This window comes from Dicentrarchus labrax, unplaced genomic scaffold, assembly GCF_905237075.1.
Source record: "Dicentrarchus labrax unplaced genomic scaffold, dlabrax2021, whole genome shotgun sequence".
In the NCBI taxonomy this organism is placed as follows: Eukaryota; Metazoa; Chordata; class Actinopteri; family Moronidae; genus Dicentrarchus; species Dicentrarchus labrax.
In genome coordinates, this window is record NW_026136708.1 from 4,844,436 (window position 1) to 4,867,866 (window position 23,431).

General features: G+C 43.2%; 1 protein-coding gene across 4 annotated transcripts; it reads right to left on the reverse strand.

Moving 5' to 3' along the window:
* Position 1: 1 nt before the first annotated feature.
* Positions 2–22,776, reverse strand: fzd3a (frizzled class receptor 3a). 4 transcript variants are annotated; one of them, XM_051409596.1, is made up of 9 exons: positions 22,640–22,776; positions 20,971–21,592; positions 9,710–9,906; positions 7,622–8,084; positions 7,228–7,527; positions 6,785–7,036; positions 3,016–3,164; positions 1,692–2,153; positions 2–1,592 (listed from the first exon to the last, which is right to left on the reverse strand). In XM_051409596.1, the coding sequence occupies exons 2-9, from the start codon at positions 21,169–21,171 to the stop codon at positions 1,334–1,336; spliced, it is 2,283 nt and encodes a 760-aa protein (XP_051265556.1). In that variant the 5' UTR covers positions 21,172–21,592; positions 22,640–22,776; the 3' UTR covers positions 2–1,333. The 4 variants fall into 4 exon arrangements, with proteins under 4 accessions (XP_051265556.1, XP_051265558.1, XP_051265557.1 ...); XM_051409598.1 differs by having other exon boundaries at positions 1,692–1,946; positions 22,640–22,775; XM_051409597.1 differs by having other exon boundaries at positions 1,692–1,949; positions 22,640–22,775.
* Between the last annotated feature and the right edge of the window lie 655 nt (positions 22,777–23,431).

The window sequence follows — 23,431 nt, forward strand, 5'->3', positions numbered from 1 at the left end:
GTTCTTTAAAAAAGACTTTATTACAAATGAACAAGAAAAGTTCAGATTTCACATCTATTCACAAGTTTTGCCACTAGAGGAAATGTTGGTCTAACATTTTACAGCAGCTATACAAGTAAGGACACATTTTAAACGGGACAAACTACCTGGAAACTGACTCTAATTTAAGGGCGCACTACCATCTATTCAAACTGTTGAGGTGTGTTCAGACAGAAGAAGCCAATGGTTGCCTGGCGTCTTTAATGCGAGTACGACCGCTGCACGGTTTATCCCTCCAGACAGCCGCTGTACCGACTGTTCGCTGTAAACTAGCTGGCACTGGACACACTGTGTGTGTGGCTACGTTTTATGAAGCAGATTCATTAACACATTCTTTCCATTGACTTTGTATGCAATCACACAGCCTGTAACATTTACTTCTGAACACACAGTCATAAGGCAGGAGTTTGGATTCAGCCCTTGCATCCTGGAAAACCTCAAACATGTTTCTTCTCATCATGAAGCAGTAAAGAACCTCAATACATCGAATAAAAAACGGCTTTAAACATGTGAGAGGGCTTTTGTTCAGGGGCTCTCTTTTTTTACTTTTCATGTGGATTTTCAATTTAGCTGTGAAACAATGCCTTTATAAATAGGGTTTTTAACAGGTTAAGTTACAATTTGAAAAAGAATGGAGACATCAGCAGCTAAAGAGGTGAAAAACAGCTTCAATGTAGCTGGTAAATCTGTTTAAAAAGTACCCTGCTTCCACTCTCCCGAGCGCTGAACGGCACGGACTAGAAGAGAAGACTCGTAATGAGTACCGTCATTCAGATCCTGTTCAGAGTCCTTTTATACAAACAATACAGTACAAGTAAAAAAACAATCCAGTGCAGTCTGACAGTGTTGGTCACATTTTGTTCTTGGCTCAGTAACGTAGGTCCAACAGTGCAGCATTGTCATCATTTTCCAGTGTTTGCAATCCACAGGTCACCATCAGGACCAGAGTCCCTTGTAGTTTTGTAAACTGGACAAAAATCATTTTGAACTTCAGTTTTTGGGATCAGCTAGTAGGTCGAGTAAAGCTGAGAGGACGGTTTAAGGCATCGATCCACACTCAGTCCTCTATATATGGCCGCATGTAGCTCTAATCTAACGTCATCAGTAAACTGGAGCGTTGAGCTTCAGCTCTGAGTTCAACGGGAGCGGGTGTCGGTGTCTGCGTTCTGTCGCTCGCTGTGGATCCTCACACATTCTTTCACTTTCTACAAGAAGGAAGAAAAGTCATCTTTCCTACTTTCCCTTCTACCCAGCTGTCACAGCTTCTTTCGGAAGTATGCAGTTGGGTTCCTGTTCAGGCCGTAGCTCCGTCCTCCTCCAGGACCCTGTGGATCCCGTTACCAGGGACACCGAGAACAGCTTGGGTGACGCTGCTGAGGTCCCTGATGCTGCTGTGCCGCGATTGGCTCTCCAGTCGCTGGGTGGAGCCGTGGCGCGATAGGCTGTCCAGGCGATTGGTGCTGCACTGTCTCGACTGCGATTGGTCATTGAGGCGAGGCATGCTTCCGTAGGGCAGCCGGTCGTCTGCGGCCCGGAAACTGGAGGCTGTGTATCTGGGACAAAGAAAAACAACGAAGCGTAGCATCAGGAGCTGCAGCGTAGAACGAAGACAGAACAGCCCCCGGGCCGTTTCTGAAAGATCTGAGACCCACCTGCCGTCTCGGGAGCGGTGCAGGCTGCCGTGGTAGCTGCTCATCTTTGAGCGTGCGCTGCGAACCGAGCCGGCCCGGCTGGTGCTGGCGCTGGGCGGTTCATCCAACATGGCCAGGTGGGTGGATGAGGCGTGGGTGGATGTGCCCTGGGTGGAGGTTCCCCGTGACTTCCTCACGATGGGCGTGTTGGGATCCCTCAGCAGCAGCTGGGCAAAGTCGGGCTCCTGGAGCACCTGTCGGCTCTCATTGACCATCCTGCTGCAGCAGGGGAAGGAGGAGGGCAGGGAGGGAGTGGAGGTGGAGGTGGAGGTGGAGGTGGAGGAGGAGGGGAGTGGAGGCAGGGAGGGTAGGGAGAGACGCAGGAGGGTCGGGAGGGAGAGGGGGAACGTGGTTGGGTGATGGGTGTGGTAGAAGAGGATGGAGGAGTGTGTGGAGCAGGCGGTGGGAGAGGGGGTTAATGCTCTGAGTTTGGAGGGGAGGGGGGTGAGCGCAGAGAAGGGCCTGTGTTCACCACCAAGCCGCACACACATCTACACACACACACACACACACACTGCGCTACGGCTCCACTCTTTCACTGCTGTCGACTGACTGCATCCAACTGTGTCTGTGATATATTGTGCTTAAAATGTAGAGAGACGTGAGCTCGGGATTCACTGTCAGGGTCCTGACGGCAGTTAGTGACTGCATGGAAAATAGCAATACTGAATAAAAACTGTTTTATCAAACTTATATTTTTGTATTGAACTAGGAGTTCTGATTACAATTGTAATAAAAGTACCCCCGCAGCATTATGTGAGAAACACTGGTGTAAGCTTACCAAACTAAACTTTTGGCCTTTTGCTTTCATTAGAGAGCCGAGACAGGGACGATGAGGGGAGACCTACAGTAATCAATCTGTGGAGGTTGTGGTTATGTAGTATACACTGGACGGATTAGCCCCCACAGTAACTATGTCCAAAGGACTTCTTTTTCTTAACTAACGTAGCTTCATTTACATACAGCATTATTTATTTGATACTGCTGGTTTAAATAGCTCTGTCATTCCCAACAGTATCAGTGTTGAATCTGCAACATAGATAGATAGAATACATTCTGAGATGAAGAATCCGCTGCTCGTTTATAAATTGAATTATCACTACAAAGAGATGAAATGTTTGCTTCCTGCTCCAGTTAAAATACTGGAACAAAACCTTTTAAAGAAGTTTCAAAGATAGTTTGCTACTAAAATATTTAGCATCATATATTTAAAACCAATTTCTGTGAAGCTGTGTCAGCACAGTGTACATCCTGAGAACACCATCAGTGTGTATGAAGTACGTACTCTTTGCGTCTCTTGCCGTGGAAGAAGCTGGCCCACTCGAAGCAGGTCTTCTTACTGCCCACCCAGAACACCGAGGGGATCCCTACGATCAGCATCATCAGGTACTTGATCAGGAACAAGACCAGGTCTGGACGACTGGTGCGCTCCACCTACAGCGCCACACACACACACACACACACACACACACACACACACACACACACACACACACACACACACACACACACACACACACACACACACACACACACACACACACACACACACACACACACACACACACACACACACACACACACAGTGAGTGTGTTTGGTAGAGAGGCAGTTTGCAGCAGATACACACACTGTGGAACGTGTATGTGAGGAAGGGAGCTTGGTCAGGCGTAGGTTGAGTAGCAATCACATCACATAAGTAGACAGTGGGTGGGATGGTACGCTTTTGGTATGTGTGCTGCTGTCTTTTTAACGTTTGATATTTCTCTTATAGTCCCTACCTTTGCCTTTCATCAGGCCGCCAGAGCAAATAAGAATGAGCTTTGTTTCTGGCCTGGTGAAGTAAAAAAATAAAGAAATACATTTGAATCTGAATTTTTAACCAGAAATGAAAGAAAATACACGTATGTCCGCATTACGTTAGCAACCCAAGTTGAACTGATAAATACAAAACATCAGAACACACTCTGTCAGCAGGCATGAACCTTTTAATTAGTCCATAGGTGTTGATGTTTACATGCAGCAGTACTGTGACTACATGACTTCCACACTGAGTGTTCATTCATTGCGTGTGTGCGTGTGTGTGTGTGTGTGTGCGTGCCTGTGGCTTCTCATTATCTCTGAGAGCTTCGCTGGAGGCATAAACAACAACAGCTTCGACACATGGCCGCTGATAACTAATATTCCTTACTGTCTGCTGTGTATTCACTAGAGAAGAAAGAGTTTCTGTTGTTCTGTTCATTTTCTCATCACTTCTGTCTTTCATGGTCATTCTATGGTGTAAGGAAGGCTATCATAACCGTACTGCACACTTATGTGGTTATGTTATCCTATGTGTTTTGACATACTAAGAGTGTAAATAATAAATATCCTCAAATTATTAAAAAATATTCTACGTCAATGGATAAAATATCATTTTTAGGCATTAAATATAAACCAATGTGAAAGTAGGCTCAATATATTGTTTCAGAACTATGAACATAAATTGAGAGGTCTTTCAGTTCAGAGTGAGTCACCTCACTGCTGCTCTCTGCCATAGCAACAGCACTACAGCTGGCATGCAGTGAACCACAGAAACACGATCTCCTACTCTCTCCCCGTCTCTCACATGTACACACACACACACACACACACACACACACACAGACACAGACACAGGCAGGCACTCATGCAGTCACACACAGATGTAGTCATGATGGCCTCATTATGAGTGGGCCAGGCGGAGAGCCCCGAGGCTCAGCCATCCACAGATACGCTCATTACAGCACAGAGATAAGAGACTGAGTGAGTACGACCAACATCCTCATTACAGGCTATATGTCATCAGTTCTGCTGCAACTCCAACATCCAACTCAGTGGACAGAGAGCTGCACGGAGCTTATTAAAGCCTAGCCTAGTAAGACTGAAAACACAGCCTCCGTCCCTTTTTTTAAGTCTCATGTGGCTTGAGTCAGTCGTGTGTGTGTGTGTGTGTGTGTGTGTGTGTGTGTGTGTGTGTGTGTGTGTGTGTGTGTGTGTGTGTGTGTGTGTGTGTGTGTGTGTATGTGTTTTTGTGTGTGTGTGTGTGTGTGTGTGTGTGGGTGTGTGTGTGTGCGCTGTGCAGAGGAAGTGTTGAGCATCACTCAGGAGTTGCTTAGCAGAGTGGAGGTCCGAGCCTCAAGGAAGGCTTTTAAGATAAATATAGAGAGGCACTTTGAGTCAAAGCTATCTACTGATGCACGCTATTGACTTTACTGTGTGTGTGTGTGTGTGTGTGTGTGTGTGTGTGTGTGTGTGTGTGTGTGTGTGTGTGTGTGTGTGTGTGTGTGTGTGTGTGTGTGTGTTTTCATGTGTGATGTTTACACTAAGAAGCGTCCCTACAGTACACTGTAGTACAGTGTATGATAACAGCACTTCAGTTCTGATGTGGTGGAACTCGACCCCACTGACCCTGTCTCTCTTGCACACACACACACACACACACACACACACACACACACCACAAACACACACACACACACACACACACACACACACACACACACACACACACACACACAAAAGGATTACTGCACTGCTCTCTTACACAATGCAGTGAATACACGACAGATCAAGTGCACAGCTCTGATCTGTTCCTGCATCCCGTGCCTCTCTTCCCACAGCTGGGGCTCTGTATTTCAGTCACTGCTGCAACTTTCAGGTTGCCAATGATTTCAGCTCATTTCTACAAGTGAGTTCACCTGTGTGTGGTGCTGCAAATAAATGAAACCAAATGCCATCAGCCGGTCAGTGATGGGAAATTTAAATTATTATGTATTATTAAGATCAAATTACAGCCAATAAATTATTGGTCCATCCTAATACTGGTTCTAAATTATATTCTATATAATTCTTGAGATTCTATGAGAGCCAGTGAAAGTATGTATGTGAAGTTTTTTGATGAATTTAAATAAATTAATATTTGAAGAGTTAAAACTGTTGTTTGTTGTTGTTGTTAACAATAGTGATGTCAGTTAGATCTGTTTAGGTCAGAGCTATGAATATTAAATCATCCATCTTTGCTCACTACATCTCAGCCTCTGTTACCCTCCTGTGTGCATTATAAACTTCTTATTAAAATACAACAATGTGAAATGATCAGATATCTAATCAATATCGGCCATGAGAAGAAGAATCCATGTTGTGCATGCCAAGGTAAGAGTGGGGGTGATACCAGAGAGAGAGAGAGAGAGAGCGGGAGAGCTGTTTGAATTATTAACAGCTCTATCAGATGAGATGCAGTGTGTGTCCTGAGGCCGGAGGCTAGTGCAGCTCTGTGCAGCAACAGAGCTACTGCAGCATGACAATTATCACCCCATTGTCTCATATACGGCTGTGAGAGGGAGTGTGTATGTGCTTGTTTGGTCTAGTCTGTGGTGGACATTGTGCTTGAATGCACGCAGCATCCAGTCACATTCAGGATACACAATCTCACTGAGCATCCTTCTCTCTAATGTCTCTGTATGCAAACACATCTGGCAGTTAGTTATCAGCCTTCTCCCAGCTGTTACCTCCTGCTCTGTCTTCCTTGCTGAAGTCCCAGTTGTGCATTTACTGTGTACGAACATCTGTGCAAACTGTGATGACTGTCAGTGAATAAATGCATCAGTATCTTAGCTACTATCAGTGCCTCCAAGACACTAATATGGGCTTCAAGTAGTAATGAGGGCTCATCTGGGCTTTTCTGGATTATTGCATATAGCAACACTAACATGTTATACTGCAACTATTACATACACACCAATATCCTGTTTACATATGTGTTAAGTAATAGGTGTAATGACGATGTCCTCCATTCTTACATTGTGCGTTTGTAATAAAGAACATCTGATGACAGCATGCAGACAAGCTTAGCTATTATTAGTCTATAACAAAGAAACTAAAAATATCTATCTATTCAACTAGTAAAAAACATTTCCTGCCTTCCTGACTTCATGAAAACCTCAACATGGGGGTACTCATTTATACCGGAAATGATCAGTCAAGACTAGTACAGGTTGCAGATGATTAATGTTATGTTAAAATACAGCTATATCACCTGGTAGGGGCAGGGGATGTGGTAGTCTCTACACTTCTCCTGGACCCAGGTCGTCTCCCAGATGGCTCGGTAGCTGTTCTCATAAAGGTAGCAGCCCAGAACGGCCAGCAGAGGGACCAGGTAGAGCACGGAGAACACAGCGATACGAATCATGAACTTCACCAGTTTCTCCTGGTTCTCCTTCTCCAGTGGGATCTCCATGCGAACTCGGTTTAGTGCTGCGATGCCTGCCAGCAGCAGTGCCACGCCAACCTAGGATGATATGAGAGAGGGATGAGGTTTACTGTCATCTTGTGTAAGACAGTGGGGTAAAAACTTTTATCTGTTAGCACCGACTGTTATTCTTTCACTTGATCATTAAGCTATTATCCATTAGAAACAACTTAGAACAACTGCTTCCATGAGAGATAAATGATCTGTAATTCTGTAATACTCTTCCTCACCACTACATCCAGTCCCAGTGGGGCCAGCAGGAACCAACGCAGAGCCGTCAAGTTGTACATCCCTACAAAGCAAACCCCGCTGATACTGTCTCCTTCGATCTTGTTCATGGCGAGCAGGCTAACTGTGAGGACACCGGGGATGCCCCAGGCACAGGCGTGAAAGAGTAGAGCCTTCTTCTCTATTGCCTCACTGCCCCACTTGGGAACAGCAGCCAGGAACCAGGTGATGGTCAGAATGACCCACCAGACGCTGCCAGCCATGGTGAAGAAATACAGCACCATGAAGAGAAGGGTGCAGGCCTGGGACAGAGAGAGAATGTACAGGTGGAGGATCAATACAGATGTCAAGGCAGCAGAACACCAGCAGAAGATACACAGTCAAGGACATTCTTACCTTGTTATGGGAGCCTTGGGTCACTGTTGAAGCCCTAAACCTCCCAGGACTTGCTGCATTACAGGAAACTTTGTCCTCCAACAGAAACCCCAGGAAGAACACCAGGGACACCATCATGTAGCACACAGCATAGAATATAATTGGACGCTCTGGGTAGCGGAAGCGGGATACATCGATGAGGAAAGTCAGGAAGGTGAAGAGAGTGGCGGACAGGCAGACGATGGACACCACCCCGATGAAGTAGCGGGCAAACGCCAGCTCTTCACGTGTGAAATACATGTTGGGACACGGGGGAGAGCAGTCGCGGACCCCCATGAAGGAGTAGCCGAGCTCGGGGTCGATTTTGAGCTCTCTTGGACACCAGAAGCCGTAGTCCCGCTGGACGGAGACGGGGGATTCGGTTGTTTCAGAGCTGGACAGGAGGTCTACAGGACGGGGGTAGGACTCATCACAGTCTGGGAACCTGGGAGGAGAAAAGGTTATCTCAGGGTAATTTCAGATGTTAATGCCTTTAACAACAGATTACATATACAGCCAACATCACAGCACTGCCAACCAGTTTCTAAACTCTCTCACAGCTTTGATAAATACATTTTCTACCTTACATCAAACTGGTAATTACAGCGTATGTCAGTACAGTAGAGTAGGGGAAGAAATTAAACTTGCTCATTTATTCTAATGAGCATTTTACTGTCTTTATATTCATTATCACTGTTGTCACAACGCTGAATACGTCCCTTTAAAATATTCTTGGGGTATTTTTGTCTTTAATAAATAGACAAATAGTAGAAATCTGACAGGAAATGAGGGGAGAGAGTTAGGGATGATTTGCAGCTGTTTCCAGTCAGCCTAGAACCAGCAACAAGTCAGTCAGTCATTCAGTCAGTCTGTCTTAGACACCATGGTGCTTTGCTGCATGTCATCCCCTCTGTCTCGCTCCCCTTTCCTGTCACTCTTCAGCTGTCACTATCCATTACAGGCAATAAAAGACCAACATAAAAAAAATTTAAAAACACGGAAGGATGCTTCTCTTTGCTCTCATTCCCACTGCATTAGGTGGATTATGTTTATGCTATGTTTAAAACTTATATAAAAATATTTTGTAAATGTGAGGCTCTCTTTGTTTTAAAGATGTTTTTTGGTGAGAGACAGAGTAGGTAGGGGGGAGAGAGAGAGGATCACATGCAGCAAAGGGCCACAGGCTGGAATTGATCCCGGGCCGCTGCAGTAAGGACTCAGCCTTGATACATAGTGTGTGTGGGGATCTTTTTTGAGAAACCTGAGACTGTTCCTATCATTACTGATATGACTGATTATTATTTGTTCATTGTTTTTTCTTGTTATCCATTAATTTATTTCTTGATTATTTTTTACTTTCTTTTGATGTCTTTTGTTCTATGTAATGTAAAGAACAACCAACATAAACCTCCAAGTCTCTGGAGCCCTCTCCATTCTCATCAGTCACATCATTTTCATTCTCATCAGTTCAATGACCCCTCGTGTCCTGTATGAAAGCATCATTCATTCGCTCAGGTTTTTCCTTTAATTTGTCACCGGCTGTATGTGTCTGCTGTGTATGTTATATGTCAGCCAGGTACCTGAGGATGAGGAACAGCAAAGAAGTAACTCTTGTAAAATGTTTACTTGTTCTGTTTCTTACTGATATTTCATTAAAAACAAAAATATAACCTAAAAAGACAAAAACCATCCACCTTTAATGGTTTGTCTTCAGGGTTTCATGTGTGACCACCTCTGAATGCAGTGTTGTTGTTTGTACTGCAGCACTGTGTTACTGCTGATGTTTCTAATTTGATGTGCGGTTTACTGATTCAATTATCTGACTGCAAAACTAATTTACTGAAGTCTGAAATAAATGTAATTGTTTAGCAGCCAGTTCTCAAAATCAGACACTGCAGCTTCTCAGAAACTTGGTAGTCTAAGCTTCTAAGCCTCTCTGATTCTGTGGTCATAAATGACTTTTTATCTGCTCCTCTCACAAAAGGAAAATCTGCTTAAATGACTGATGCAGCAGGGTTGTTACCGCTGAAATAAATCCCAGGGAAAAAGAATTACTGCTGTTGTGCCAACCTGTTGCAGTCCATCTCCTGTGGCCAGCTGACACCAAACATGTCCATCAGTTTGTAGCAGTCGCTCTTGGCCTGCAGACAGAGGCGGCGACAGGGCAGAGTCATCCTCCCGTACTCTGTACACACCGGAGCATAGAGCGCGCACAGGAACATCCTGAGCTCCGGAGAGCACTGTAGGTTCACCATGGGATGGAATGGCTGCAGGTGGAGACAGAGAGAGAGAGAGAATGGTTATTTTCACTAAACAACAAACTGGTTTATTTGAAACCGTTTGGGAAGCCGGAAGTGTTGCTCCAACTTCACAGAGAGGGCCAAAGAGGGGCACAAAGAGATCAGTGGAGCATGTCTCTGACAGTTTCTGGAGATGAATCCATAAAAACAACTCTGGCCTCTTTCCTAATAATCCCCTCCACCCCGGTGATTTTCAGCTCCCCCCTTCCTCTGTCTCCTCTCTTCCTTCCCTCCAACCTCCAGATAGGAGGAGCACAACAACCCCCACCATACACACACACAGGGCTGCTGCTGACAGGGCCTTTGTGTTACAGGGAGGACCACGCTGTGACTGACTGACACACTGCGGTAACGTGCACACACTCACACACACATAAGCCAAAGTACCAACGGAAGTATATTATTTACATGCTAACACACCCACGTACCAGCACAATAATGGCCTCACACATATAAACTGAGCCAAAAGGCGTTGTGAGCGCAGGAAGCCTCTGTGGGGCATGTTGTTAATATGCAAATGTGCAGGGGAGAGTGTGTACATATGTGTGTGTGTGTGTGTGTGTGTGTGTGTGTGTGTTAGTAAATGAGTGAGTGGGAAAGCATATATACAAATCCATGTGTCCAAGAGCCCGTGGTTACATGTTTCTATATGCATGAATTTACATATACCTCTGTGTTGGTGGTGTTACAGCCACACCCAAGTCAGTCAGACACATGCTACCCACCCTCCCCCAAAATTTAAAGACAGAGGTCTGTATGACAGACAGGGACAGGGAGGGGGAAGGGAGGGGTGAGGAGACGATAGGCAGGGGGCAATTTGTCTGTGTTTGTTAGAGGGGTGGATATTGAAGAGGATGTATCACTGTGGTTTAAACAAGTTAAACAGCTTGGTCTGCTTCTTCAGTGTAAATGGGGAGAAGGACGCACACACGGGCCACTGTTAACTGATGTTAGAAAAAAGTATGTAGGGGATAGCTAAAGCCTGGACAATGTTCAGCTTTCTGTGTATTTTTTATGATTCTTTAAGACAGATAGTGTTGAATTGATGAGGCCATTCTGCCACATTCAAACGCTGCTACACTCACAGAGCCGAAGGAGCAGCAGCTGTGGTTGACTATTACACAGAGTAGTTTATACAAAAACATATACAGCTCAGTTTCAACAGTTCACTGAGTCTTTGTTCATTTCTGAACCAAATGTTAGCATAAAAATACATCTGAGTCACATACCAAGAAAACTAAAAATTGGACTTTTCAATAAGAGAGGCTCATTTAGGCTGAGGTAGGCACAGTTAATTCCCTTTAATCCTGCATTTAATACATAGTACACAGTGAATAAATGAAAAATGTCTGCAGCATTGCTCATGATGCAGCAATAAATCATTTTACAGAACCAGTGACGCTCTCAATTGTTTGTGACATTAACCGCAATCAGATTTGAACGGACTATTGTAATGTGTTCCCACCATATGTCTACAACACCGGTACACATCCTTCTCCTGACAGCATGTCTGTCTGCCACCCACATGCGATGTGTTTATGTAAAAAGGATTATAATGGGTGTTAAAGCACAAAACAGCCACATCCATGCAGCTTTTGTCATCGCCTTGTTCATATCGCTTTCCTAGCAAGACGACATTAAGCTGCTGTGGAGGAGACAGAAAGCAATCATGAGACAAACAGACTCAGGTTCACCACCTCCACTCTGAGGGATCAGGGATGGATGGGTGATGACAAGGGTTTATTTTCACACACAGAATCCATAAATTCTCTTCTTGAGTCTTAACAGAATATTCATATGCACTCTAAAAAAGGATCAATTTAGGTGACTTACACGCCTGTCATAACTGAGATCAATCAACCAGTCAATCGTGTAATTTCCGTACAAATGGAGTCATCACGTTTCATTGAGCACCACTGTACGTTGACACAATAAGACAAGCACTCGTAGCATGCTATCAGCCAGAGTTATCTAAGACGTATAAACACGACTGTATGAGAGTGATCCACCTTGAAATGGGTCTATTACTGCAGATGTAGGCCATCAATCATACTCTACTGTTTAATGCTGTTTAATAGTGGAGGCAGGCTGCACTGCAACAAACAGAATCTAACCTTTGTATCAGTTCTCTCTTACTTGCTGTCAAATTACTACCAAAAGTCAGATTTTGAATAACAAGGATAAATTAGCTTATTATTTTCCTAAATAACCCCAACACATTTTGTTGATATTTAAGAAGCAGTTTCTGCTAAATGTCCTTGTTCCAATGTCTCAAAACTCCTCTTCACCTGACTACTTAACTAGTTAGGGCTGCAAGTTACAATTATTTTGATTATCAATAAATATGGTAATTGTATCCTTTATTTAGATTAATTGTTTGGTCAGAAGGTAATAAATAATATCCTTCTTTATTTTAGTTATTATAAGAGCATTACAATAGCTTGAAATGATAAAGACACAATTTGCAACAATGACTCCCCTTTAAATAAAATACTTCAACAATATTACATTACAGCGAAAGTCAGGCACAACAGGGTCAACGAAACAGAGAGAAAGGAAACTGGAGTATGTTGTTAGTCTCGGGAGAAATAACACAGAAAGGCAGAAAATCCTGAATGTCACCCCACCCTGCAGGTACTGGGTGCTACTGTACTGACGATCCTCCCTGTGACTCCCTTTGCTTTTTGTTGCCAGTGTGCGGTCCTGTGACATCGATGACTTCATCTGTGGTGCCCTGTCAGCGTTGGTTAACCACTAAAACATGATCTAATACAGTTAAAGTGAGCTTGCATCTTCACTCCTCCACTCCGTTTGATTCCCGCAGGCGACTGACATGCTCCATAGAACACAATGCACTGCACTGTACTGTACTACAACCAGGGATGCCATGGGAAACGGTTGAATAAATATATAGGCTACAAACAGTGATGATCTACTAGGGAAAAAACACTTTCCCTATTCACTGTGCTTCCCATTTTTCTATTTTTACACTCCTCCATCATCCACCCTTCCCCTACCATTTGTACCCCTCCTCCATCTCTTCAGTATCTCCATTCAGCCATTTTATTACAGTCAACCCATCACGTGAGCCAGAGTGGGCAGGTCTGGACGGGTGGTAGATGGGACATATGGCCGGTCACTGCTTTACTCACACAGTTAGCAGGCCAAACAACTCCTAACACCAACATGTCGAGGCCCTGCGGAGCCTCTGCACTCTCCATGGGGATTTGATGTTAATGGCCACACTGGAAACAGCTGGTGAACCACTGGTCCGATGAATGGGCAGGGGTTTGTCATGGCGCTTTCCACCCCAGAGCGGGCCGTGTAAGGAGAATCAAGCGTGTAATACACAACTCTGTCAAATGGTGCAGGCCTGGGGGTGGTGGTGGTATGCTAATGTAATTTCAGCTGCAATCCCGCTGCTACAGTCATTACGTATTCATGGGGAGTTTGTTAGGGGATTTTTGATCTCTAAAAATGTGGAATAATATGCCACTCTGGAAATAACAGGCTCACACACAGTCAGATATGTCAGTTAGGAGAGTGTTGGATTCTGGGACTCCAGTGAAGGTTCACAAACCATCCGTGGAGGGGGGATATTTAGCTGCACCTATCAACGCTGACTGAGTATTCTTCAAAACATAATTGACAGATATCTCTATTAAAATGATATTTCTAAAATGAAACAGTGCTGTGCAATATTATCTATAATCTACATCACAATAAATAGTCACAATAAGGCAGGAAGGAGGGTGCCCAGGGAGTTGCAGGAGTGTTTCCCTGACAAGCTTAAATGTTTTAAAAACTCAAAGCCAAATTTCTTACTTAAGTATAAAATATAGAATATGGGACAAAATAAATATTAGTTAACAAGAAAAATATCAACAGATTAGGCAAAATGAAACCAAAGAAGGCCCATGTCAGACTCCAGACTCGCCTGAGGAATAGAGCCTGACTTTAGACACTGAAACAAAAGACCCTTCCAAGTGCTGCAAGTGCAAGTTCTCTTGATTACATAAGCAACACGAGTGACACTTTCGAATCTCCAAGAATAAATAATTAAATTAAACTTAATTATTTATCTTGATAAAACCAAACTAAAATGTATAACTAAGTATAAACGATGTATGTTTGACTGGATTATAAACAGTCTGATCAGACTCGACTCGACTGGACTGGTTGGTTGAACGTCTTCGATTCTGTAAATTTGTTTACCATCCTGCCATAAAATAAAACTACTGTTTTTCTAAAATTCAAGCCGTCATTAATAGTCCTTTTTCACAGCAGGCATTTGAACTTACAGGTGTAAGTATTAACACCTGTGTTCTATTGAAGGTAAACCGTAAGCCAGTGTGACAGTGAGGCAGCATGCACAATACCAGGACCCTGAAACTAAAGCAGCAAAATGGAATTCAGCAATCATTAATTTTATTTACACCTGTGCTTTTCACACTGTGAAATGTCAAAATGTCTTCTGTGAAAAAGACCTACTGATGATCTGGTGCTAAAGATACAATTCTCTAGTGTGCGTTACCGGCACGCTAGTCTACAGCTCATTTATTGTAATTAATTGCATGGACCTGGTTGCATTCCAGCGATGTAAATTGCCTCTGATTAAATGGCTAATATCGGCTGTTCTCACTGGTCTGAACTTAGTGTACAGAGTTAATGTAACTGAAGTCTTTCACCAACTGAAATAAGGAAAACGCTTGGGAATTTTATCTTAATCATATTTTATATTTTCATGAAGTTCAATGAGGTCAACATAAGTTTGTTTACTTAACATGTGATTTTGCATATTTCTGCATATTTTGGTTTGGCGACAACCTCTCATCTCCAAATTGCCTTTGAAGAAATAGGAAAAACAGCCGTGACCTTAGTTTCACCTCCATACATTTCTGAGATTATCCAGCGTGTTTTGAATCAGACCAAGACTGTCATAATATTAAATATTAATGAGGCCTAGTCCAATGAATCCGAGGGTGGCTGTATGTACCTTACTAATGCTAAAGTAATTAGTTTTTAATGAAGGCTCCGAGTCAGCTGCTAAGATGCTGTGACTGATGAATTGCTGACAAAGAAGCTCACCGTGGCCAACTGGTCTGTGTTGATTTGCTCTTTTATAAATACCTCCCAGTCACCTCTCTTCCCATCACCCCCCACTCCCTCACTCCAATAGCCCATTCCCCGTCTGCATCCCCCCCCCACCTTTATCTTCCTTTCTCCTTTTCTGGCATTGCAATTCTCCAAATTTTCGAGCTCTGCGCCATGGCGACGAGTGATGCATCACCAGGGAGAGGAGGTGGAGGAAAAGGGAGGAGAGCAGGGTTCGGGGAGGTCAGGGTGCGGGGCGGAGGGGACCACCTCCCGGGAGGCAAGAAAGCCTCTGCTCCCTTTGTTAACAGCACAATTGAGACCGTTTCCTGGGCAACGGGTGAGCCCTGCGTAGGGGGAGGGGGAGGACAAAAGAGACGGGTGAGGGAGGGGGGCTGAGAGAGTGGGTGAGAGAGGGAGAGAGAGAGGAGGGATGGGTCGACCGAGTCAGCCGTGTCATTCACCGCTAAGAAATGTTTGAAAACCTCGCGCTCTGACAATGTGTAGCACGCACGCACACACGCACGCACACACACACACACACACACACACACACACACACACACACACACACAGAAAGGTTGTTGTGGACCAGCGACTTGCTCTCTGGATGCTTCTCTTTCAGTCCACTGCCAATAAACACGGTGTTGGACATTAAATAAAACAAGAGGCTCTTTTATTGCCTGGGTCACGCTGGGTAGGATTTATCAGACCGTGTGTGTGTGTGTGTGTGTGTGTGTGTGTGTGTGTGTGTGTTAGCTGGGATACATCTTTACTACCTAACACAATAAGCATGTTAAATGGTGTACTTTTTTAGTTCACTGCAGCAGCTTTTAACAGACTTGCAGCCGTCAGAGAGCTTCATCAGCATTTTACAGAAACTTTCCTCGCTCTTTCTCTCTCTCACACACACACACCTAACTTCTCCCTTACAAATCCATTCACACAGCATGGGTGGAGTATCTGGGTTATTCTACACAGCAGCTGTAACATGACACAGTTTAACTGAATGTGTTGTAAACCTGAGACAAGAGGCTGATTTAACGACCTGAAAGGAGGAGGAAATGAGTGTAAGTGGGACCAAGCAGATTAAAAGCAGACCACTGATTAGTCTTTGTGTCCCTGCACACCCTACACACAAAACAAAACGCGACAAATACCATGGAAAGCTGAGATCAGGATGACTGAAAAAAGACTCATGGCCATGAGTCTTTTTTTAAATTTCATTATATTACTACAGATGACAGACACTATGCCTTGTGACTACACGGGCAGAATAACCTGCTCATCTGAATTTCCACCAAAACAACATGCTTTTTTCCCCCCTTTTTTATCTTGCTGCCATTAAAACGATTTACTAGCTTGGCCTTGGCTTCATGTAAACAAGCCCTTCTTATCAATCTAATTTAATTAACATCTTCGGTTGGCCCTGACCCTTGCTTGTCCCATCTGGCCTTGAAGAAACGCTCAAGCAATCCCTGTTACTTTTACCATGATAATCACATGTATACAACCTTCCTGAAAGTCACCCCCACCCCCCTTTGTCCTGCTAAAGACCTGAGAAGCCTACCAAATAAGAAAATATCTGCAATGGTATGCTTTGATCCAAAGCTCAGAAAACATTTCTGCACTTGGTAGAGGTCTTCTGCTAGCTGTACGATAAAAAACACGGTGGCAATGCTCATTTGTCTCTATACAAAAATATGATTTGATAATTCATTTGAAGGTTTTAGTATTTCATTCAGTTCTTCATAGCAAGAAATGTAAATCACATAAATATGCATTTATAATGCAGAGCATTTCTCATACATGGTTATCTGTAAACACACCAAGCACCAACCATAGATTAAAAAAAAAAAACGTCACTAGATCTTAAAATTATGTTTCTAAAAAGCAACAGAAAAACTTAAAACAATATCATAAGAATTTGCCCACGCTTTCTGCCCAAATAAAAAATCCTTAAAAAAAGCCAAATGCCATCTGCTTTGGATGCCAAGGACAGTTCATACCAGCTTAATTGATTTACTGTGATGAACCCACACAGCCTTACATTGATCCTGTAGCTGCAGTCTGTATCTATCTGTAAAGAAGGGGATTTACCCCGTTTCTGTTTTTCTTTTTGTAATGTCAGTCAAATCCGCCACGCTCCCACTTATCTTATGAGTGTGGCACAGTATCATTGTGGCACAGAAATAGCCGATTCCCAGCCCCGAGGCCACTGTCCCACTTCAGCTGTGAGGTCATTCAGCGGTCAGCGATCACTGACTGAGCGAGGATGAACACCGGAACAGAACATCAGAGACAGAAATCCTGTTTGTGTTGTTTCCTGTACAGACAGCCATAAAATATGTATTTGTGCAGTAAAGTAAAAAAAACAACTGTCTTTTATCCCTTTGTAAATCCGGTCTGCTAATGTGGATTGTAGCACATTTCTCAACCACCGCACAATCATGTGTCACAACAGTGAGCACCAGCCTAACATGAAATACGTTAGTGAACATCATTAAACTGTAGTTTTAGAATTATTACCAGTATATCTCACAAGATAGAGCAACAGGAATGTTTACGATACAAATTGCACCCACTTTCCCAAAAAAGAAACCTTGAAAAGTCCTTGAAAAGCGAGACAAGAAAAAAGGAATTCAGAAAGACACCACTTCAGGGGGTTTAGACAAAAACTGCGAGATCGGCAGGCGTTGGTTCCCATCCAACTCCCAGTTTCTCCACGGTGCAAGGCATTCATCATCATTATCATGGCTATTCAGTGGACCTAATTCCCTTTAAAATCAACTGTCAATTCTCATTTGGCTACCCTCAACATCTTATAGGCTTTGAATTCTCCCATGAACTGGATCTAGGGCGAGTTATCTGGAAAACGAGAGCCAAACAGAGGCGTAGTCTCCGTTAGTTGGAACCTATTGGGTATCCATGTGTTTTCCAAACCCAACGAGCATTTCTGAGCACTAAAAGAGACTTAATTGTGGATCCATGACCAATCAAAGTGAACACCGTCTAAACCACTCTCTGTTCACTGCAACCCACACACTGCGATTAGGCGTAAGTAGCTAACCTGGCCTCAAAACAACACAGCAGTGGGTTAGAAACATCTCAGCAATGACAAAACCATTCTACCAAAAACACATACGTCTATCTGATTTAAGCATTAAAATTCAAATAGTATTTTATTGAAAGACTCCATCAAAAATCACTCTGTGCAGATCTTAAAAAACCGACATGGCAGAGTGAATAAATCCAGAAGATGAGAGGGAATATTTCTCCAGTGACAAGAAAGGCAGGCGGAGGCAGGAGAGACGGGAGTGTTTGCATCTTTTCCAAATGCGAGTGAGGCTGTGATGTGATGTGAAGCTGCGTGCTCCCACAGTCGGGCAGGGCATGCTCAGAGGTTACATAACCCTGGATTTCTGTGGCACACAACTCTTCGCGCCCTCCGTCTCTCTCTCTCTCTCTCTCACTCAATGTGTGTACGCTGAGTACAGCGAAGTGGAGCAGGCACAGATGGTCGGCAGGGCTCCACACATGGACATCATCGCTGTGCCAGGCAGGGCGGGGCGGGTGTCAAAGGGTAAAAGTGATAGAGGGAGCGGCAGCCAGTGGGAATATGATGCTGAGAATGGATGAACTGAGATAAATATAGATGGATGGACAGATACACACACAGACAGGCAGATAGTTCAGCTGAATGTTTTGCCGCAGTTTGGCCAGTAATTGCTCGATAGATTGAGCTTCCAGAGAGATCAGCCTATATAAAAGATGGGATTAACTTAACGAGGCGATGCATCTGCTCCGTGATTGTGTTTAAATGCCTAACTCGACGTTTCAAAGAGGATAACACAGCCACAACAGTCAAATGCTGTGGCTGGTAAATCTATAGATAATCTAAGGCGTAGAAACAATAAAACATGGACTAAACACTACAATCTGAGCTTTAATCCATCAGATGAACCGAACTGAATCAGAGAACAGGTTGGGATCTGCGCTCTCTGGCTAAGTTGACGAACTGCTCAAAAGCCTGTTATGTAAAATGGCTTTGGTGCACAACAAATGATGTGAAGAGTCCCTACATGTTGGGGTAAATCGCTGTCTGTAAACATACCAGATGTGCGGCCAGAAACCATTTTAGGACATCACGCCCTGTTAAATCAGTGGCGTTTAATAATGCACTGTTCTCATGGCCCCCAGGGACAAGTATTAAAACTTAATTTTCTGCTTAATGTTTTGGTAATACACTCTCAGTCCCTGGAGCTAGAGCAGCCAAATTAAAGTAGGCTAGCACTTTTATATTACCAACTCTCTGCACATACCCAGTCAGCTGTGGTGATAGCTATCTAGGCTACTGATGTCCAAGGGGCAGACAGTGCAGCAGACACACTCAACCACTTATCAACATGTGAGAAAGACTAATTATATCACAAAGTATTGTCCTGACCTGACAATACATACATGTAGATAGAAATGCTGTCTGTGTGCCTCACTCTGTTTGAATAAATGTGTCAGTGTCAGTTTCCCTTCTGTATAGCCACAACAATGTGAGTCACAACAGAAAAAAAAAAGATAGAAAGAACCTGAGAAAAATGCTCAGAGGCAGGGACAAAGATGGAGGGATACTGAGAGGAAAAAGAAAGGCTCACATTTATAAAATAAAGGTTTTGCAGTTTTCTTATAAACCTTATATGAAACTGATCCATTTTTGGGGGTATTAATGACAAAAAAGGACCAAGCAATCGGCTCATATTTTTACTATCTATGCGTAAAATATAAAATGGCCTCTCTCAAAATTATTTCTTGTAATTACTTTAGGTCTAAAAACATTTTTAAAATGCTGTGACATTACCTATTTGTGTTCCCAATCCATAGATTTTACGAAAAATTAATTTAAAAAATGAGCTAAAATCAGAATCTGGCAGAAATTTGGATTTTTATCAAATATCTATTAGTTATTTCCAATTTAAGGTTCACAATCCATTAAACATTTATGCTGATAACAAAAACCTGTGAAAAATTGTCTATCACATGCCAAATATATTATTTTTTTTAATATTTTAAAAAGCAGGAAATCCACACAGTTTAAAAGGTGGAACCAGTAAATATTCTGTAATTTTGCTTAAAAAAGACCAAAATATTTAAACAGTTGTTGTTGGTAACTGTTTCAGCTCTAAACAGAACCAGGGGACAGCGCTCAGAAATTGTCAGTGACGGAAATGGAAAATAAACGGAACAAAACATAAAAGGTCACAGTGTAAAAATAACTATTTTCCTTATAAACCAAGTTATCTCAAAAGGTCAGTTTTGGGGGAAATGTGGAAACCCGAAACACGACTGGCTCACACTTCTGAATAAGAGGCTGTGAATGGATTTCCGAGACAATGGTGATGTGAACGATGCTCGAAACAGAAAGGACTCTCCAGCTTTTACCATACATGACTCGAATATAAAATTACAATATGAAAACATGCTGTACTGCTGTTTGAAAAATTATTTTGATCAGGTTGAGGTCCAGTTTATACCGCCAATTAACAATTTGTGTCCCAACACCAAAAATTTAACATGAAAAAATATAACGGGCTGTAATGAATAAAGTATAGATATTTGTACTCTCATCAGATATGTTTATCCCCTCTGATAAAAGGTCTATCCATGATCTCTATTAGCTGCAACTGTTTAATTCCCTAGCATTTTCTAGTATTTAAAAGGTTTGCCATTATTAAAAGCCCTAATGTATCCCAGATATCCCCCTCTCACTGAGTAGGTGGGAGCAGTTCCACTATTGGCTAAACGTTGTAAATGTGTTTCTCCCTGACAACAGCACCGAATATCAGCAAATATCTGTACTCTCCCTCACAGTCTCCTATTTGAGTAACACACACTGGAGCTTTAAAAAGCTTTTTGCATCTGTCACATGTCAGCGGGGTACTGTACCTCCATGGCGAGGGCAGCCGTTTGCTGGTCGTAATGGTTCAGTATGTTGGGCATGAAGGTGGAGTTGTAGGGCAGCCCCTGGCACATGCGAAGGGTGATGGGCTCGCAGGTGAACAGACTGTGGCTCCCCGCCGCCGCATCCATGGGGATGGCGACGCACGCCGTCAACATGGACACCGACAGCACCCACAGGAGATCCATGACTGGTCCGTAGAGCAGGAGAAAAGAAAGACCCAGGGGAAGGTGGTTAGGACGAGGGGTTGAGCCCCGTTAGCATCTGGCTCATTCAACAGGAAAGGGAAATCACAAGGCTTGAGGAGTGTCCAAGACTGTCTCTCTTCTTCTTCTTCAGCTCACAGAGGAACAGTCTGGGCCGGGCAGCGTAATCCAACACAGCCATGGTTGAAGCTGGCGGCATCCATCACCGTGGGGATTCCGGTCAGAGGCAGCAGCGTGTCACAAGACCTCCATCACCTAAAAGATGCTGTGGTCCTTTAAGACGCTGCGCCGCGGCTGTACGGCTCACCCTCCTCCCTCTCCTGCCTCGATGGACAGCAGCGAGGACGCTTCTGGAGAAAATATCGATGACAGCCCCAGATGGAGATGATGTGCAGCCTGCAATCTGAAAATAAAAGCACAAAAATGTTCAAATATATATTTGGTATCCATCCACCACTAATAGGTTACTCGTCTCTAGTAAGCTTTGAAAAAGGCAACCTAGAACAGGGATGTTTTTGTGTTTTTAATGAAAATTAGACTAATTACAGACTGCAGCTGAAAAACACACAAAAGGCTGTTTCAAGAGGGTTGGTAATTGCTTTTCAGGTCACTAACTGTGGTGGGTGGGTTGTGTAGATGAATGATAACATTAACAGAATTAACCAACAGCCTATATATCATTTAGTGACTAAGAAGAACAGCAACATATTCACACAAATATCTGAATAATTAACACATTTAAACATTTACATGGATATTTACAGCATTATTGTGGTAGTTTATTGAAATGGTAATCATTTCTGGTATGTGACTATTTCTAATTATTTTAGTGGTGTGACTTCAATTTGTGGCCAAAGGAACCCCACCTTTCAGAAACAGTTTAGGTAATTATGTTGTGCCATTTTTTATTTAATTTAGCCATTTTTACATAACGGAAACTGCTTCATTTACATGACAGTACACACCCATAACAACCCAATACCTCTCCATTCACTGACACATGAATTACACATTGTTGAACCTGTGTCTGCTTCACCCAAGTGTCAGACGAGCCGAGGTTCATTTTAAAGGTTTATTACAGTGAATGTATCAGTGTGTGTTAGCCTACCTGTGCGCCAGTGTTAACGGGCTCCTCTTATAGCTCTTAGCCGGGCAGTCATTATTTAATTGCTCCTCATAAATGTGAGTGTTAGCTAACTAACTGGTCCGGTTCCCGCTGTTACAGCCTCACTATAGAAAAATGGCTGAATTTAACAGATAGAAATGTCAAGCAGCGCAGCGGAGACAAAAGATGACGGTTAGTTAACTGATGGTAACCGTTGCATATGTAAGCTGCGTACCGGTGTTATAATTCACCGCACCGAGCCGGGCGGCGACGGAGGCGGTTGCTAATGAGAAACAGTCCGGTTATAAATGTGAGCGAAACGGGTTAAATTAGAGGCAACTTTACCTGAATGTTGTGCCGAAAATTCACGTGTAGCGACGGGGTCTCCGCCGCTCCTCGAGTTGGTAACAATGAGTGAATGTCCCTCCACCAGCAGCACCCTCCTCCCGGCTCCTCCTGTCCTCCTCCTCTGTCCTCCTCCCCGCGTCTGTCCCTCCTCTCGGCCGAGCGGCAAGCCCGCGACATTTTCAAAATGGCTTCCAGTCAAAACTGTCAAAATAAAAGTCTCATCAACGAGACTCCTGACTGTTTAAAATATGTGTACAGAAGAGCACATCACATTTTAGCCATCAAATCTGGAGTAACAAACGAAACAAGACAAAATCTAATATATAATTTCTGTGTCAGTAAACTTAACATTTAATGAGGTAGCGATCTAGTTTTATTTTTACTTTATAGCCACCAAACTCGTTAAAATGTTGTAGTTGCACCAAATTAAAGGGTCTATTTAATCACTGTACAACCAACAATTTTAATCTTATGATTTAATTTTTAAAGTAGATTTAGTAGGCTACTATACTTTCCATTTAGCTTATGCTACTTTATAAATCTGCTCCAGTTTCAAAGGTTGATATTGTAGTTACTTTTCACTCCTACATTTATCAGTCAGTTATAGTTACTTGTTACTTTACACATTAACATTACAAATAATAACAAATAATGATCTCATTAAATATAGTGCACAGGCCTACAGTAGATTCAACTACATTGGTGTGAAAAGTAGTTAAAAGACCTCCACGTCAACCAGCTTCAACAATAAATTTAACATAATATGCAGTATTATCAGTATTTATGTAA

Bases quoted from the DNA above. Each gene is read 5' to 3' on its own strand.
- fzd3a (XM_051409596.1), bottom strand. From the start codon at position 21,171: ATGGATCTCCTGTGGGTGCTGTCGGTGTCCATGTTGACGGCGTGCGTC. The intron at 7,528-7,621 runs GTAAGAATGTCC...TCTCTGTCCCAG, and splicing joins CCCAAGGCTCCCATAACAAG to GCCTGCACCCTTCTCTTCAT. The intron at 7,037-7,227 runs GTGAGGAAGAGT...ATATCATCCTAG, and splicing joins CACTGGGACTGGATGTAGTG to GTTGGCGTGGCACTGCTGCT.